Source organism: Callospermophilus lateralis, chromosome 7 (genome assembly GCF_048772815.1).
Source record: "Callospermophilus lateralis isolate mCalLat2 chromosome 7, mCalLat2.hap1, whole genome shotgun sequence".
NCBI classification, from domain to species: Eukaryota; Metazoa; Chordata; class Mammalia; order Rodentia; family Sciuridae; genus Callospermophilus; species Callospermophilus lateralis.
In genome coordinates, this window is record NC_135311.1 from 133,724,434 (window position 1) to 133,740,102 (window position 15,669).

The 15,669-nt window shown below is 54.9% G+C and overlaps 1 protein-coding gene across 1 annotated transcript in view; it reads right to left on the reverse strand.

The window, feature by feature from the left end:
* Positions 1–15,669, reverse strand: part of Fhad1 (forkhead associated phosphopeptide binding domain 1) — a 113,006-nt gene that overhangs the window by 36,716 nt on the left and 60,621 nt on the right. Inside the window, exons 11-16 of the mRNA XM_077109975.1 lie at positions 14,182–14,265; positions 13,360–13,512; positions 12,036–12,231; positions 4,863–4,933; positions 2,980–3,132; positions 23–130 (exon numbers count right to left, since the gene is read on the reverse strand). Coding sequence (XP_076966090.1) covers positions 23–130; positions 2,980–3,132; positions 4,863–4,933; positions 12,036–12,231; positions 13,360–13,512; positions 14,182–14,265 — 765 coding nt within the window. The remainder of the gene's footprint in view (positions 1–22; positions 131–2,979; positions 3,133–4,862; positions 4,934–12,035; positions 12,232–13,359; positions 13,513–14,181; positions 14,266–15,669) is intronic.

Here is a 15,669-nt window from a genome sequence, read left to right on the forward strand (position 1 = left end):
CCAGGGTGGGCCTGAGTCCTACCTCCTTCTGGCGGGCGAGGCGGCCCTCCAGCTCCTGGACCCTCCGCTGCTCCTCCTGCAAGGCCTCCCTGGCTCTGCCTTTCTCCTGAGCAGTGCTCTCCTCCAGGGCCTGCAAGTCAGCGAGGCTTGTTGAACAGACCCGGTTACCATGGCGGGAACGTGACTCTGCCCCACTCTGCAGACGTCCCTCTCCAGTCCCACCACACCCAGGGCCGCAGAGCCCAGGAGCCGGGTGTGGGCTCTGGAGTGGGCGGGGCCTTGTGAGAGCTGGGAACTGGACACCAGCCGGAGGGCCTGGCTAAGTGGAGATATACGCCGTGGCTCAGCTTCCCAGGCCACCACGGGGACAGCCACAGTTCCTTCCGCACCGGGAGGATGGGAAGAATGGGGGGTGGCTGGCACAGTGAACACCTTGCAGCCCATTTGCAGAGGAGGAGACAGGCTTAGAGAGAGAGATCTTGATGGCACCGTGGTCACGCCTGTGATCCCAGTGACTCAGGAGGCCGAGGCAGGAGGATCACAAGCTTGAGACCAGCCTTGGCAACTTAGTGAGTCTGTGTCTCCAAAAAATAAGAAGAGGGCTGGGGGGTGGCTCAGTAGTACACTGTCCTTGAGTTCCATCCCCAGTACTGAGAAAAAAAAAAAAAAGAAAAGAAAAGAAAAGAAAAAGAAAAAAGAAAAGAAAGAAAAAGAGAAAAAGAAATCTGCCTGATCTCTTAGTGACTCACTCAGGCAGGGGCTGGAAACCAGAACCCTGGCCCCACTGGACTCTAAAGGCTGGTTCTAAATTAGGGATTAGCACACGACGTCCCCACTGTGTGTGTCCTGAGTTACTGTCGCTCAGTGGCGGAGCTGAGAAGTCTCGTCAGGACTAGTTCATGGCCAGCTAAACTGCAAGACCTGTCGCCTGGCTCTCATGGAAGCCGTTGGTCGGGCCTGGTCTTCAGCACTGGTGGGTGCAGAGGTCAGAGGTGACGTTCAAATTCACAAGGAAAAAGAAATGCTGGGGGGGAGGGAACCCGAATTCCTTCTTCCACCAGAACAAAGTCCTCACACAAGAAGCCTTCACCAGGAGCTGGGACAGCGGCACAAGGAAGGTCCACTAAACAGCAGGAGCCAGCACTGGGGCCCAAGAAGCTCCCTCAGAGTCCCCCGGCTCTGGCCGATCCACGTCAGCGTGACATCTCCAGGAAGGGTGATCAGGAAGGGAGCCGCGGGAACCGTCGCCTCTGACGGGCTGGGTGCACCGAGGCTCGTGTGCAAAAGGGGGTCTGAAAGCCACCCTAGAAGGGCTCTCTGTTGGGAGCCACGTGGTCAGCGGGTGACAGGAAAGCCTGCAGGGTGCCCTGGGGGCTGACCATGCTGGGCCTGAAGCACCAGATCCCAACGAGGGAAAAACCAGTGTCCCCCACAAAACTCCCCAAACAGGGTTTTGGGAAGCCGGTCTTTGAGAAGCTGTCAGACAGCGGGGAGGAGGGACAGTCTGGGACGACACCAGAGATGTCAGGTCTGGGCAGGCAAAGCCTCCTGTCTGTGGGATGGAGCTCTCTCTTCCACACCTACTTGCTCTTCAAAGTGCACGGCTCTGATTGCGTATGTAATGTGACCTCTGAGGACGTGTCGGGGGGGCCTCCTCTGAGGACGTGTCGGGGGGGCCTTCTGTGTATCTTTTGTTACAAAGAAGGCAAAGAAAGAGGCCAGGAGGCCAGAGGCAGGAGGAGGGGAGAGGCCCAGGGTAACTGGGTGGGAACTGCGATGGAAATGGCCGAGGCGGAGCCAGGAGAGGCCTGCAGAGGCCTGGACAGGGGTGTGCTGATGGAGGACAGTGTCCAGGTGGGCAGTGGCTGAGCAGGAGCTGGTGAAAGGTGGCATCCGTGACCGTGTAGTCCCCACAGGGAGAGGAGTGCAGGGGAGGATCAGGGTCTGGCGGGTGGGGGGCTGCAGTCTCGAGGGGTGGGAGGAGGGGCCACAGGAAAGGCCAGTCCACTCCCACTGGCCGCGGTTCTCTTCTGTGGCTGTGTGTTGGAATCGCCCCGAGTGTTTACCGACCCCAGAGCGTGGGCCACGCCATCACCCCAGCTGGATTGGAACCCAGGGAGTTGGGAGGGGGCAAGGCTGAGAGTTCTGAAATCTCCCAAATGACAAAAGGTGGCCAAAGTCATGAGCCGCTGACCCATGCTGATGGAAACGAGGGTGGTGAAGCTCATGGCGGGTCCCTGAGCATCAGAGAGGGCCAAGTTCAAGACCACAATGAGATAAAAGCAGGAAACATGGTTTCCTGGCCTTCTCCAGAGATTCCCAGGCAGTGGGTCTGCGGTGGGCGCCAACAGACTGTGTTTATCAGGGCGTCTTATTAAGTTGTTTTTATCAGGAAACTTTGGCAAAACCTTCCTCCGAGGCTGCACTGAGATGCAGACCTGTCGCCTCGGCACCATCTGAAGCATATCGTAATCACTGAGCCCCAGTCTGCTTTTGAGCCAGGTCCCTGGATGGTCCTCGGCCCCTTAGCATCTCACACGCGCTGCTACAGGGTGTCTTCTAATTGGACAGGTTTCTAGAAAATTTAGTAGCAATTCCGGTCACTTGTTTTCCCTGTCATGTATGAAGACTGGGATGGTCAGAAGCTGGTTTGGCACCGTTGCTCTGTCACTTACAAACCAGGGTCTGCTGCAGTGAGGACGATTTGAATATAACTACAATACAGAAACAAATAAGGTGGCACCGATCAAAATTGCAACGGTCCTGCCTTTTCAGGTTGATTTTGCTGTGAGTTTTAGAATTCGGGCTTCATGTGGAATCCTTCATGATTATTCATCCTGTTTAATAATTTACATCCTTAGTACTAAGCCAGCCGTCGCTGGCTGGGATTTCTCCATCTCAGCACCTGCTCTCAATCTCCCTTAGAAAAGTCTCTTTCATAGGTTCCCAGCAGTAAGAACAACAACAGGGCGTCCTTACCGTCTTCTCTTCCACCAGCCGCCTGATTTTGCCTTTCAGCTTCTCCTCTTGCGCCAGCTTCTCCTCGTTCAGCTTCTCCTTTTCTGCCCGATGCTCCTGCAGCTTTTCTTGCAGCAGAAACTGGTGGGTTTCCTGAGAGCTGCTGATCTTGATCTAAATTGAGAGAAGAAAGAGGAAGCTGAGGTTGTCAGGGACTGGATGGAGGAGTCATTTCCACACTCACTTGCAAATCGTTTACCTTTTGGGGACAAAGATTTACACAAAAGTTTCTTAAAAACACAGACAAGGGGCTGGGGCTGGGGCTCAGCGGTAGAGCACTCGCCTAGCACATGCGAGGCCCTGGGTTCGATCCTTCGCACCACATAAAAATAAATAAATATATTGTGTCCAAATAAAAAATAAATATTAAAAAAACAACCCACAGACAAACTGCACTTAGCCTAGTTTCTGGTGGGGAAGCAGTAGACTATGAAGACCTTGGATTCTGGAACTGGATAAAATCCCAGCTCAAGTTACTTCTGGAGGCTTCCCCATTTAGAAAATGAGATTGATCATAGTGTTCTGGGTCTTAGAATTGTGAGGATTAAATGAGATAATGATGGAAAGCTCTATGGTGTTTGGTACGTAGTGGGTGCTCAGTAAACGGTGGCTGGAATTCTTGGCTACTATTTGCTGGGGGTGGGAGGAAAAGCAATGATCTGGGAGTCAGAAGGCCCAAGCTTTGTCTTGGTTCTTTTGATGAAGTTGTTCTCATCAGGAAACTCTGAGGGGCACGTGAGCTGTGTGGTGACCAAATAGTAACCAACTTCTCTGGCCTGTGATGTCCATATCTGTGAAACGAGGAGAAGGGACTGGACGGGGGTTGATAGACTACAGTGCACAGGCAGACCTGGTCCACTGTCTGCCTTTGTAAATAAAACTTTATTGCAGTGGCCACGCCCACCACGCCTGCTCATTTGCATGCAGAGTTGAGCCTGTGCCTAAGGCCATGTTTCCTGCAGAGATTAAGACTGGCCAGGGGCCGTTACAGAGAAAGTCACTGACCCCTGGACCAGGCCTCTGTGGTGGGTGGAAATGACCGTCTGATCTGCAGCTTCCTTCGCTAAGTGTCATGTCTTTGCCTGTGTCACTCCCAGTGCCTGCCCCCATCACATCCCGGGACACTGGACTCAGGCCTGTGACTTGCTCTGGCCAAAGGGCTGTCAGCATACGTGGCAGAAGCAGAGGACAGGAAAGCATTACGTGGTCTTTTCCGCTGTCCCTTGGACCTGTGCAGCTTTCGGGAGAAGATGCCCAGGCTCACTCGCTGGGGGACAAGGGACACGTGGAGTCAAGCACCCCACTCCAGGGGCCAGCCTGGATCCTCCAAGACCAGCCAACACCAGGAGGCCTGAGCCAGCCCCCCAAGGCCAGCAGGGCCACCTGGCTGCTGACCTGGGCAGGTGAGCAGGCACTAGTAGTTGTTGAACGCCCCTAAAGTCATGCGGCTCTTTATTGCAGCGTTACTATGACAGTAGCTATCAGCATGATCAGCCCCTAGGGGTCACTGGCCTCTCCAATCTTCCTTCTGGAAAGTCTGCTGCCTGGACCGCGGTAGCTGGACTTCCCACACTGGGTTTTATGCACACACTTTTCAAGATCCGATGGCAGGGAGTGCTTTAGGTTTCCGACAGGGGAGACAAGCACCGTGGTTCGTCCAGGAGGCTGTCCAGGGCCCAGCTTCTTGTCTTTATCCTTGGCCCGTGGGAGACCTCGGCCACTCTGTCCCCTATCGAGGCTGGGGGCTGACTCGCCATAGAGAAGAAACAGATCTCCAACTCAGAGGAGCACACTCACGTCCAGGAGCTGAACCAACTTGGAGAAAAAGAACTTAAAAGACTTACCTGCAGCTCCTGGGTCTGGCTCATGATTTTTTTATAATGTTCCAGAAGATACATCAGGTACAAAGAGAACCCTTAAAAAGAGAAGGGGAGAAGGTGTCAGTTCAAGTCCTTTGCTTTCTGAATTATGTTTTTTTTAAAAAAATTATTTTCTGATGATGTCTTGACGGAGCCCGTGGACAGGTGGGTGCAGGTCCCAGGGCCTCCTGTGGAGGGGACAAAGCTGCCCCTGGACTCGCACTTTTACAATGATTGACGGACTTTGCTTGGGCTCCAATCTACGTTTCTTTTTGGAGGCGGAAAATAAAGACCCCTCCACAGAACACCTATGTTTCCACGTGTCCACTGAGTGCCAGGGGTGGAGGGAGGCCAGGTGCTCCAGGGCCCTAGGGTTCAACCTGGAGCAGATTCTCCCCCGCAGCCCCCGCAGGACCAGCCCTGCACACCCCTGACGTCAGCCCGGGGAGGCTGCGGGTGGACTTCAGCCTCCAGATCTGCAGGAGGATACAGGCATGTTTTAAGCCACGAAGGTGGTGGTGGTGGTTACGGCAGATCGCAGACCGGCTCGGGGATGAGGTGGGACAGGAAAGGGAACCGCAGTGCGTGGCTTGGGAGGTGCTGGCTTCCCTGGGCGGCGCTGGCAGCGGCAGGAGCCAGGGTGGAGTCAGATGGAAGAGTGCCATCTGCCCGAGGCAGGCCTCGAGCACTAGCCTAGAACCTGTGAACCTGACCTACACCCCTGGACCGGCCGAGGGCATCCTGCGGGCCTGGTCCCCCACGGAGCAGGAAGGAAGGCCGCACCCACTGCCGTGTCCCTTTAATAGCGTGGCTCTGAGATGCGTGGCTGCCGGTGGCTGGGCTGGGCCTCGGGATCCACTTACAACAATTTAAAATGCCTCCAGACATTCTGGGTGTCCCCGAGGTGGGGAAGTCCCCCCCTCTGAGTTAGAGGCAGAGAGCTAAGAGCCAAGAGCCCACGGGAGGCCCAGGCCCAAGGCGTCAGTGTTCTGGACGAGTTGGGGGAAGCAGCCCGAGAGGAAAGAAAGAGAGAGAGAGAGAGAGAGAGAGAGAGAGAGAGATTGGCCAGGGTCTGCTTAGACATGTTGAATCTGATGCATGGAGGGACTCCAAAGAGAGCTGGTCAGCAGAGCTGGACATGCCTGGCTGGAAAGCTGAGGCCTTTATGAAAATGTAGGAAAGAGCTCCCTCCCTACTGGTGGATGTGGCCTGGGCCAGGGCCCCACCTGCTGCCTTGGCTGGAACCCCTTATGTGGGCCCCAACCTGCACTCCCGTTCCAGCAGACAGGCCTGTGGACGCGTCCATTTGGACATCGTGGGGTAGGTGGGGCTGCTGGACACCTCAGTGGAGAGAGAAGGCAAGAGGGGCAGGACCGAGGCCCGCACTCGGGACACACTCACGTTAGGGACAGCTGGTGGTGAAGGGGGCTGCTGAGAGCCGTGGGGAAAGACCAGGGGAGAGCCAGGGAGCTCCAGGACCCGGGCCCCCAGGTGGAGAGGGTTTTGAGGAAGAGAGTCGGGAGCACTGCCAGGCTGGAGGGAGCACAGCCTTGGGGAAGATGGCGGCCTCTTGACACAGCAGGGATCCATGTCTGCTACTTGGTGGGGCAAGGCCAAGAGCGGGCAGGGGCTTGGTCATGTGATTGAACGCACTTTTAGAAGAACTTGGAGGCTTGAGGGGAGAGGGCTGCGTCGGCTGGCCAGCGTGAGGAGGCGCCAGGGGAGGAGTGTAAGGGACCAGGCTGGTGGGAGGAGCGGGGCCTGGCTGACCCTGGCCGGGGTTACTGCGATGCAGGGACCAAGGCCGCGTAAGCGAGCGTCTGGGCTTTTGCTCCTCTGCACCTGTGACCCAGGCCTCAAAGGGCAAGGCTCAGATCCTGGGTGAGATCCAAAGAGGACTGAGGGAGAAGGGAGTCCAGGCTGTTGGGTCACATTCTGGATTAGATGGTGAACTGTGAGCACAAGAGGAGTTTCCTCTTTGGGGGAAGAGCAAGTCTTTATTATATTTGTGATTAGAAAAGTTACACGTGTTCGTTATAAAAAATCCAAATGTTCTGAGAAGTCCGTAGTGTGGCTGCGGTGTTGTCAGTGTTGTGGCCAGGGGCCGGCACGCAGTGGGCCCTCAGTGAGTAGTTGTTGAATGACTGAGTGAGAGTAAGGTCCCACATCATCCTGTCCTGCTGGGACCATACTCTCAAGGGTTCATTTTTTTTTCCCTCCAGATTTTTCTGTTGGTCAGACACTGACAAAACAAACAAACAAAAAAAGGAACACAGAATGCATATTACACCACAACTGGCCCTATTGTCTTCTCACAGAAGACACTGTGTATCTTGGATATGTGAGAATGGCCAGTTTTCCATGCATGTAGGGAAGCCTTTCATTTGTAACAAAGTGTTGCAGAAACAGACACAAACAACTGAACGAACAGAGAAGAATGTAAAAGTCCTTTGATTCCCTTATCAAGGGGAGCCTGGGAAACCAGGCAGGAGGTGGGTGCAGCCAGTTTCAAGGTCCTTTGGTTGATTGCTATCTGCCCGCTGGACCACGCAGCCGGCCGCCCCATTCACACGGCAGCTGGTAGGTGAAGCCACAAGGGCCTCTTCCCTGGGCCGTTCCTGACGTCACCCAGCAGAGCTTCCAGCAGCTTCCCCTCTCCATCTGGGCCACCTAAGTTCTAAAATGAGGATGATGGACCCCATCACTTCATAGAGTTGTTGTGAGGCTAACCGAGATAATTATGTAAAATGCTGAGGTTGGTGTCTAGAATCAGAGCTTGATGATGAGTGATGATCAACATTGTCACCATCACCACCACCATCACCATCACCACCACCAACATGGTCACCATCACCACCACCATCACCACCATCACCACCATCACCACCACCAACATGATCACCATCACCACCATCATCACCACCACCACCATCACCACCACCACCATCATCACCACCACCACCACTGATCATCATCACTACCATGATCACCACCATCACCACCACCACCATCACCACCATCACCAACATCACCACACCACCACCACCACCACCACCACCACCACCATCACCACCACCACCATCACCACCATCACCACCACCATCACCACCACCACCATCACCACCATCACCAACATCACCACACCACCACCACCACCACCACCACCACCACCACCACCACCATCACCACCACCACCATCACCACCATCACCACCACCACCACCACCACCACCATCACCACCATCACCAACATCACCACACCACCACCACCACCACCACCACCACCACCATCACCACCACCACCACCATCACCACCACCACCACCACCACCACCATCACCACCACCATCACCACCACCACCACCATCACCACCACCAACATGGTCACCATCACCACCACCACCACCACCATCACCACCACCATCCCACTGCCAACATGATCACCATCACCACCACCATCACCACCACCACCATCACCACCACCACCATCACCACCACCAACATGATCACCATCACCACCATCATCACCACCACCAACATGATCACCACCACCACCACCACCACCACCATCACCACCACCATCCCACCACCATCCCACCACCAACATGATCACCATCACCACCATCATCACCACCACCAACATGGTCACCATCACCACCACCACCACCACCATCACCACCACCATCCCACTGCCAACATGATCACCATCACCACCACCACCACCACCATCACCACCACCATCCCACTGCCAACATGATCACCATCACCACCACCACCACCACCACCACCATCACCACCACCAACATGATCATCATCACCATCATCACCACCACCACCATCACCACCATCACCATCACCACCATGATCACCACCACCACCACCAACATGATCACCATCACCACCATCACCACCATCATCACCACCACCACCACCACCACCACCACCATCACCACCATCACCATCACCACCACCATCACCATCACCTCCACCATCACCACCATCACCACCACCACCACCACCACCATCACCACCACCACCATCACCACCACGATTACCACCACCAACATGATCACCATCACCATCACCACCACCACCACCACCATCACCACCACCATCACCATCACCACCACCACCATCACCACCACGATCACCACCACCAACATGATCACCATCACCACCATCATCACCACCACCACCATCACCACCATGATCACCATCACCATCACCATCACCACCACCATCACCACCACCACCACCACCATCACCACCACGATCACCACCACCACCACCATCACCACCACCATCACCACCATCACCACCATCACCACCACCATCACCACCATCACCACCATCACCACCATCACCACCACCATCACCACCATCACCACCACCATCACCACCATCACCACCATCACCACCACCACCACCACCATCACCACCATCACCATCACCATCACCACCATCACCACCATCACCACCACCACCACCACCACCACCACCATCACCACCATCACCACCATCACCACCATCACCACCACCATCACCACCATCACCACCATCACCACCACCATCACCACCATCACCACCATCACCACCACCATCACCACCATCACCACCATCACCACCACCATCACCACCATCACCACCATCACCACCACCATCACCACCATCACCACCATCACCACCACCATCACCACCACCACCATCACTACCACCATCACCGTCACCACCCACCATCACCACCATCACCACCATCATCACCATCACCACTGATCATCTACCATGATCACCGACGTCGTCAACACCACTGTCCCCTCCCGCTCCTCCTGGGATGGCTGTGGCCGGGAGCTGGGGTCAGTGGTGGAAAACATAGAGAAGGCTCTGGCTTCCCCTAATTTTGCTTGCACTGGGAGAGAAAATGCCTCTGCCACCAGCTTTCTCTTCCATCCAGTGGGGGAGGGCCGCGCTCACTGACCTTTCCTTTCTCCTGACTTCTTAGAACTCAGCAGCTGCCATCACTGACTCTAGCCACTGGAGCACGGTTTCACCCACAGGTGTCCCATGGAACATTATCTTAAGAGGAGCTAGTTGGGGGTAAGGGCAGCAAGAAAGGACGCGTATTTGGGAACGCCACCTTCTTGGAGATGCGCACGGCATGTTCACGGAGGAGCGTCTACAGAGACCAGTTTATGCTGCTCAAAGCTTGTGACTCTACGAAGTCCAAAGAGAAAAATGGCAGGTCTAAGCCTTGCTGGCTAAAACTGGTTTTTCTCAGCCTTTCTGGAATTGCTGGCCTGACAGTTTAACTTTACCACTACATTTAGAGACAGTAAGGTATGGCTAGATTCATAGACGTGGCATCAGTGACTGAAATTGCTTGGAGTGGGAAGGGACAGTGCACAGCTAGGTTGGCCCCACCCCCCCACTGCCACCAGGAGAGAGTCGAGGGCCCCTGTTGTGGTCCCAGCCTGGAAGAACAAGACTGCTCCACACGTCACCTGTCCTCAGGTGAGCTCAACAGTCAGGTATGGTCAAGAGAACAGCAACCGTGACTGGGAGCTGCTGGCTGTGGGGAGCACCCCAGTCCTTTGTCCCTCTGCCCTGGCCTTTGACACCCCGCCTCCTTTGTGCTACAATGAGGGCCGGCACTTACATAAAATAAATCTTATTTTTGCTTTTGCCTATTTTTTTCCCCCCAAGAACCTTTCACCACCTTTGGGATGACGTTGAAGGCACCCCGCTGGGGACACTGAGCATCAGAGTGGAAGATCACTGCCGTCTTCTCACTCGTCACTCTGAGAATGTCAAATTCATGTGACCTCCTCGAGAGCAATGTTGCAATCTGATGCTCTCAACATGCAAAACTGTCCCACAAGTTTCTCGAAACCTCTCATCCTGCTCTTTTGGGATAAAGCTTCTCCCCAGGGCCCTGGGGTCTGTGCCCGCACAGCCTGTGCCTACCTTGCTCACCAGCCCCTGTCCTTGGCCTCTTAACCCCCACCACCACGCTGTCCGCCCACCCAGAACGCTCTCCCTCCCCTCGGTGGCTACAAGTCCTGCGCATCCTGCAGATGCCCCGCCCCCCTTGACCGGCTCAAACCCTGCACTTCTTCACAGCAATTGCAACCATTCAAATTTTGTTTATTGGAGAGATTTTTCCACGGATGCCCATGCCCTCCCTCCCCCAGAGACTGAAAGCTGTAGGAGGGCAAGGATAGCACCTGTTCCCCCCAATATTTTATGATCTATTATTTCAAACATTCAGTTGGAGGAGTTTTTCCATGAACAGTCATAACCGTGACCAGCTCCTGCCCCACCACCGTGCCTCTGCGTGCTCGGGGCCTGGTTATGGTAAACAGGTAATTGACCTGTGGAGGGAATCAGGTCCCTGCCCTTCCACCCCAGGAGCGGGAAGGGAAGATGAGGAGTCTGTGGAACAGCGTTCACCTGGGAACCATCGAGGAGCAGGAAGACCGGAAGCAACTTCCATGCTCCCACAGGGGACCGGCTAAATAAGAGTTGGCACTTCCCAGACAGGGGATTCCTTGCCACCACGAACTGTCACCAGGGAGGTCTGTGTGCATCCACCCAACAGGGGTTTCCTTAACAATGCAACATTAGTAACAAGACTCAAGCAACATTTGGTGTAATAGGAAACTATTTTTCGTAGAATTAAAATAATAAATGTGTAATGCCTGTTCTGTGCAGGTACCTAGTCTAAGCACTTTACAGAGATCAGTTCATTTCAGTCCTCACAATGACCCCGAGAGGGGGCGGCTCCTTACTATCCCCATCTTGCAGGTGAGGAAACTAAAGCGTGGAGAGGTTATGTAACTTTCCTGGAGTCACACAGCTATTACCAGGAGACACGGCTGTGCAAGTTACAAAATATCACAGGAGTTCCTGCTGGGAGACAGGAATCGGCATAACTTGGAATTCTCCCAGTTTCCTTTTGCCTCTGTCACGTTTCATTTCTGTGACAATCATGTCTCACTTGTGTATTTTTTTTTTTTTTTTAAGAAAAATCACTTCCTAAGCCAACTAAGTCTGGAGAAGGGAATATTCGGCCAGATGCCCCATCACGGCAGGATTCATCACGACATTTTAAGAATCACGCAACTAAGGTGAGAAGAAGAAGAAGAAAAAAAAATCCCAGGAACCTTTTTCCGAGCTGGGTAGCTGGATGCCGAGGTCCTTCAGCAGCTGCTCCGTCTCCTCCAGCCAGGACAGTGAGTGGCTCAAGATGTCCAGGGTCACCTTCTGGAGCCCCAGGACAGGTGGATTCATCTGAAGGTGCTGGAGAAGGTCCACCTCCCTTTTCAGGTCGCCGCTGCAGCAAGACATTTTCAAGCAAGCCTGAAAACAGACCAGAAGGTGCGGAGCTCAGACCCTGTGGCAGGGAACAGCACCTGGACCTTGCCCCAAGGGAGCCAGGGTACCCTGGTCATCCGGAGTGGCCCCAGTTTTTATTCAATGTCATTTCTTTTCTTTTTTGCCAATTATATTTTTTGCACCCTTTTGAGAGTCTAGGGAACACCCTTTTAGGTATGTGTGATTCCAAAGCCAAATTGCCTTAGACAATTTGGCTGAAAATAGAACCAAATTTGGCTTCTCCTATTTATCACGGTTCCTGCAGACATCAACACACAAGCTGGTCAGAAAGTGTGGCTTCCTGGTTTTTGAAGGAGTGCTGACAAGCAAGCATTCCCACCAACTCCACAAATAGCAGCTGCAGATTTGAACAGAAAGCACAAGCAGCTGCCGGTGATAAGCTCGGTGGGGACCCGGGGCCTGGGCCTCTGTTCCCGGCTCCTCTGGGACCAAAGGTAACCAGAGGAAGTAGCTTTCACTGCCGGGCCAGACAATAAATGCGAATAATGGGCAGAAACCTCTTTGGCTTCTTTGAAAATAACATGGGATTTCCCTCCTCTGCCCCAGGGGCTTCCTAAAGTCAGTACAGTTGTCCCCTGTCCCTTGGTATCATGGAGGATTGGTTCGAGTTCCCCATTTCCACCTCCACCCCCCTAGATCCCCCAATCTGAGGATGGGTCAAGCCCCTTACATAAAGTGTGCAGTATTTGCATATAACTTCTGTATCTTATTTAAGTCGTTGCTAGATGGCTCGGCCTACCTCGTATAATGTAAATGCTGTGTACACAGTTGCTAGCCTTTATCATTTAGGGTAGACTGACAGTGCTCAGCTCAGTTGCATTTCCCCCTGAATTTTTTAGCTCTGTGGTTGGCTGAACCCGCGGATGCGGGACCCTCTGGTGCAGAGGGTGACTGGACTGGAAGATGCTCGTGTTTTCTTTACCTGGGAGGCATTTTTTGATGTCCCTGGTTTTCTGTGCTCCAAGAGGAGAAGAGGTGGGTACAGAGAACCAGGGCATTGCTGCCCACCCTGTTCCAGAAAGCTGGACAGTTTCCCAAATACGAAGCAGACCAATTAGGCAAAGGGGGCCACATGGAAAGCATGAGGGGCACCTGGCAGCTGTCCAACGACGCCTTCAGCTTCTCCATGCTCTTCGCCATCTCCTCCTGCTTGGAGTTGTTCAGCTGGGTCTCCTTCTGCAGGGTCCACTTTTTCTGCTGGAAGTTCATGTTGTCCTCGGTGACCTGTGTGATCTTCTCTATCAGCTGGTGAGAAAAAGAAAGATGTTGAATGCAGAGTGTCGTCAGGAGAGGGGACCAGAGGATGGCAGCTGGAGACACCAGCTCAGCAGGTGGGTCTTAGGGAGAGCACCCATTCTGTCCCTGGGGCTCAGGAGCAGAGGTCATTCCTAGGAGCCAAAGGCCTGCACCGTAGCTGCGAGGTCCCAGATCCTTCTGCATTTGTAGCAGTGACTCGGAACACGGAGCCTGAGACTGTGGGAATCAGCGGGTCGGGCTCTCCTGGGCCCCACAGGCGCAGCCCACGGTGTGTTTTCTTACCTGTGCAGTGACCCAGAGGACAGGAAAGGGTCCTGGAAGACTAGCAGGGCAGCCCACCCCCAGACCCCCTCCTCTGGGAGGAAGAAGCCAGGGCTCATGGACTAAGGGGAGACCGCCCCTCTGTGTGTGTGTGGCCGGTGGCTGGACGTGTCCTGCGTGGCTGAACTTGATTCTCATAAGAGCATTTCAAAGGAGTTTAACTGGCTTTTACTTAAAAAGCCAGGAAATCCCATAAAATCAAAACAAATCTTTATGGTGTAGCGACAGTGTGAAAAATATGTGCCACCAACAAAAACAGAAACATATGCTCCCAGGGCCTGGCGTCCCGATCCCCGAAGAGGAGCGAAGGAGCCCGTGGCGACGGGCCACACTGACCTGCTGGTCGGTGATGGTCTTGTCCTGGCTTGGCTTCGCCCTCCCGTAGGTGGCCTTGATGATCTGGCTTCTGAACTGCTCCAGCTGCGGCACAAAGGGGGCGACAGGTCAGTGGGCCTTAGGGGTGGACTCGGGGCGGGGGTGCATTTCTGTCCCCGGGTCCAGGGACACAGTCACTTGGGCGGGCCGCACGCCTAGGGGGTCGTTCCGTGGTTTGGGACTCTTCGCTGCGCACCAGAAGCGGCTGTCTGTGCCCACAGAAGGAAGGAGAACAGCAGGTTTTAATTACTTTCTGGGCCTGCCTGCCCGACCCAAGCCAGGCACGTGGTCTGCGTGCACATGTGTCTCAAGCCCTAAAAGCGCCACTTGCTGCCAATTTATCCAATGGGAAGTCTGGGGCCGGGAGCGCTCTTCTGTAATTGCTAAGCTGGCACCAGACTGTGAAATAAATATTGAGACTGTCAGCCCAAGTAAATTGTGCAATCAGCAAGGGCGCCTGGGGAGAGGGGCGCGCTCTCTTCTGCCATTTTGTGCTAACGCCACAGGCGCCCTGAGACTCTGTGGCGTTCATTGCTGAGTCCCTTGAGCCTGGTCCCCGGGCGTGGAGTGGGGACTCAGCAGGCGCTCGCTGGGCACTTGGACCCTGTCAAGGTCAGGGTCCTTGCTTCAGGCCAAGCCGCGGGTGCCCAGGGCCTCCTGGGAGCTGGAGTCTTCAGGCTGAGGTGGCTGGTGCCTCTGCTGACGCTCACAGAGCCCAAGCCCAGGGCGCCCTGGAGTCCAGCAGGAGGCCGAGGCAGAGAAGCCCCGCGTCCTCTGGGAACTGACCCGCATGGCAGCTCTTGGTCTGCGTTTTTGGCCCCTGGAAAAATGTGGTCATTAAAGACTCTAATGAGAGCCCTGGGGGCACCCAGAGGCCACGGGATCAACTGAAAAGTCAAGAGGCCCCCAGGCCCACGAGTTCACCGCAGAAATCCTGGAAGCCAAGTAGGGAGACGGTCAAGGTCCCACGGATGCCCCGAGGTCCTCCTGCCAGAAGCAGATCCGAGGCACCCCAAGCTGTCCTCTGGTTTTATGACCAAGGGACGGTCCCCGCTCACCCAGGGAGCTGGTTATCAGGAGAAGCCCTGTGAGCAATGGTCCCTAGTGCCTTTGGTGGGTGGACTGCCTACAGGAAGGACTGCCCAGGGCAGGGGACAGAAGCTTCTCCTCCGTGGGCTTGGTCCTGAGGTCAGTGGGCTGCAGATGGGTCGAATGCAGACAGGGGCCGGGCCTCAGAGGTGAGAGGCTGGAAGGCCCTGGGCTCATCCTATCTCTGAGTCTGAGCTGGTGGGGTGTTGGAGTGACCTCTGCCCAGAGCCATGATGAGACGTCGACGCTTGGCCAAGAGGCCTAGTCAGGCCTGAAGTCCGGCGTGCGTGGGGAGTGCGGGGGCAGGGAAAGAGAGGGGGTCGCCCAGGTGCGCAGGCTGGCAGCCTTCCGGAGGACCCA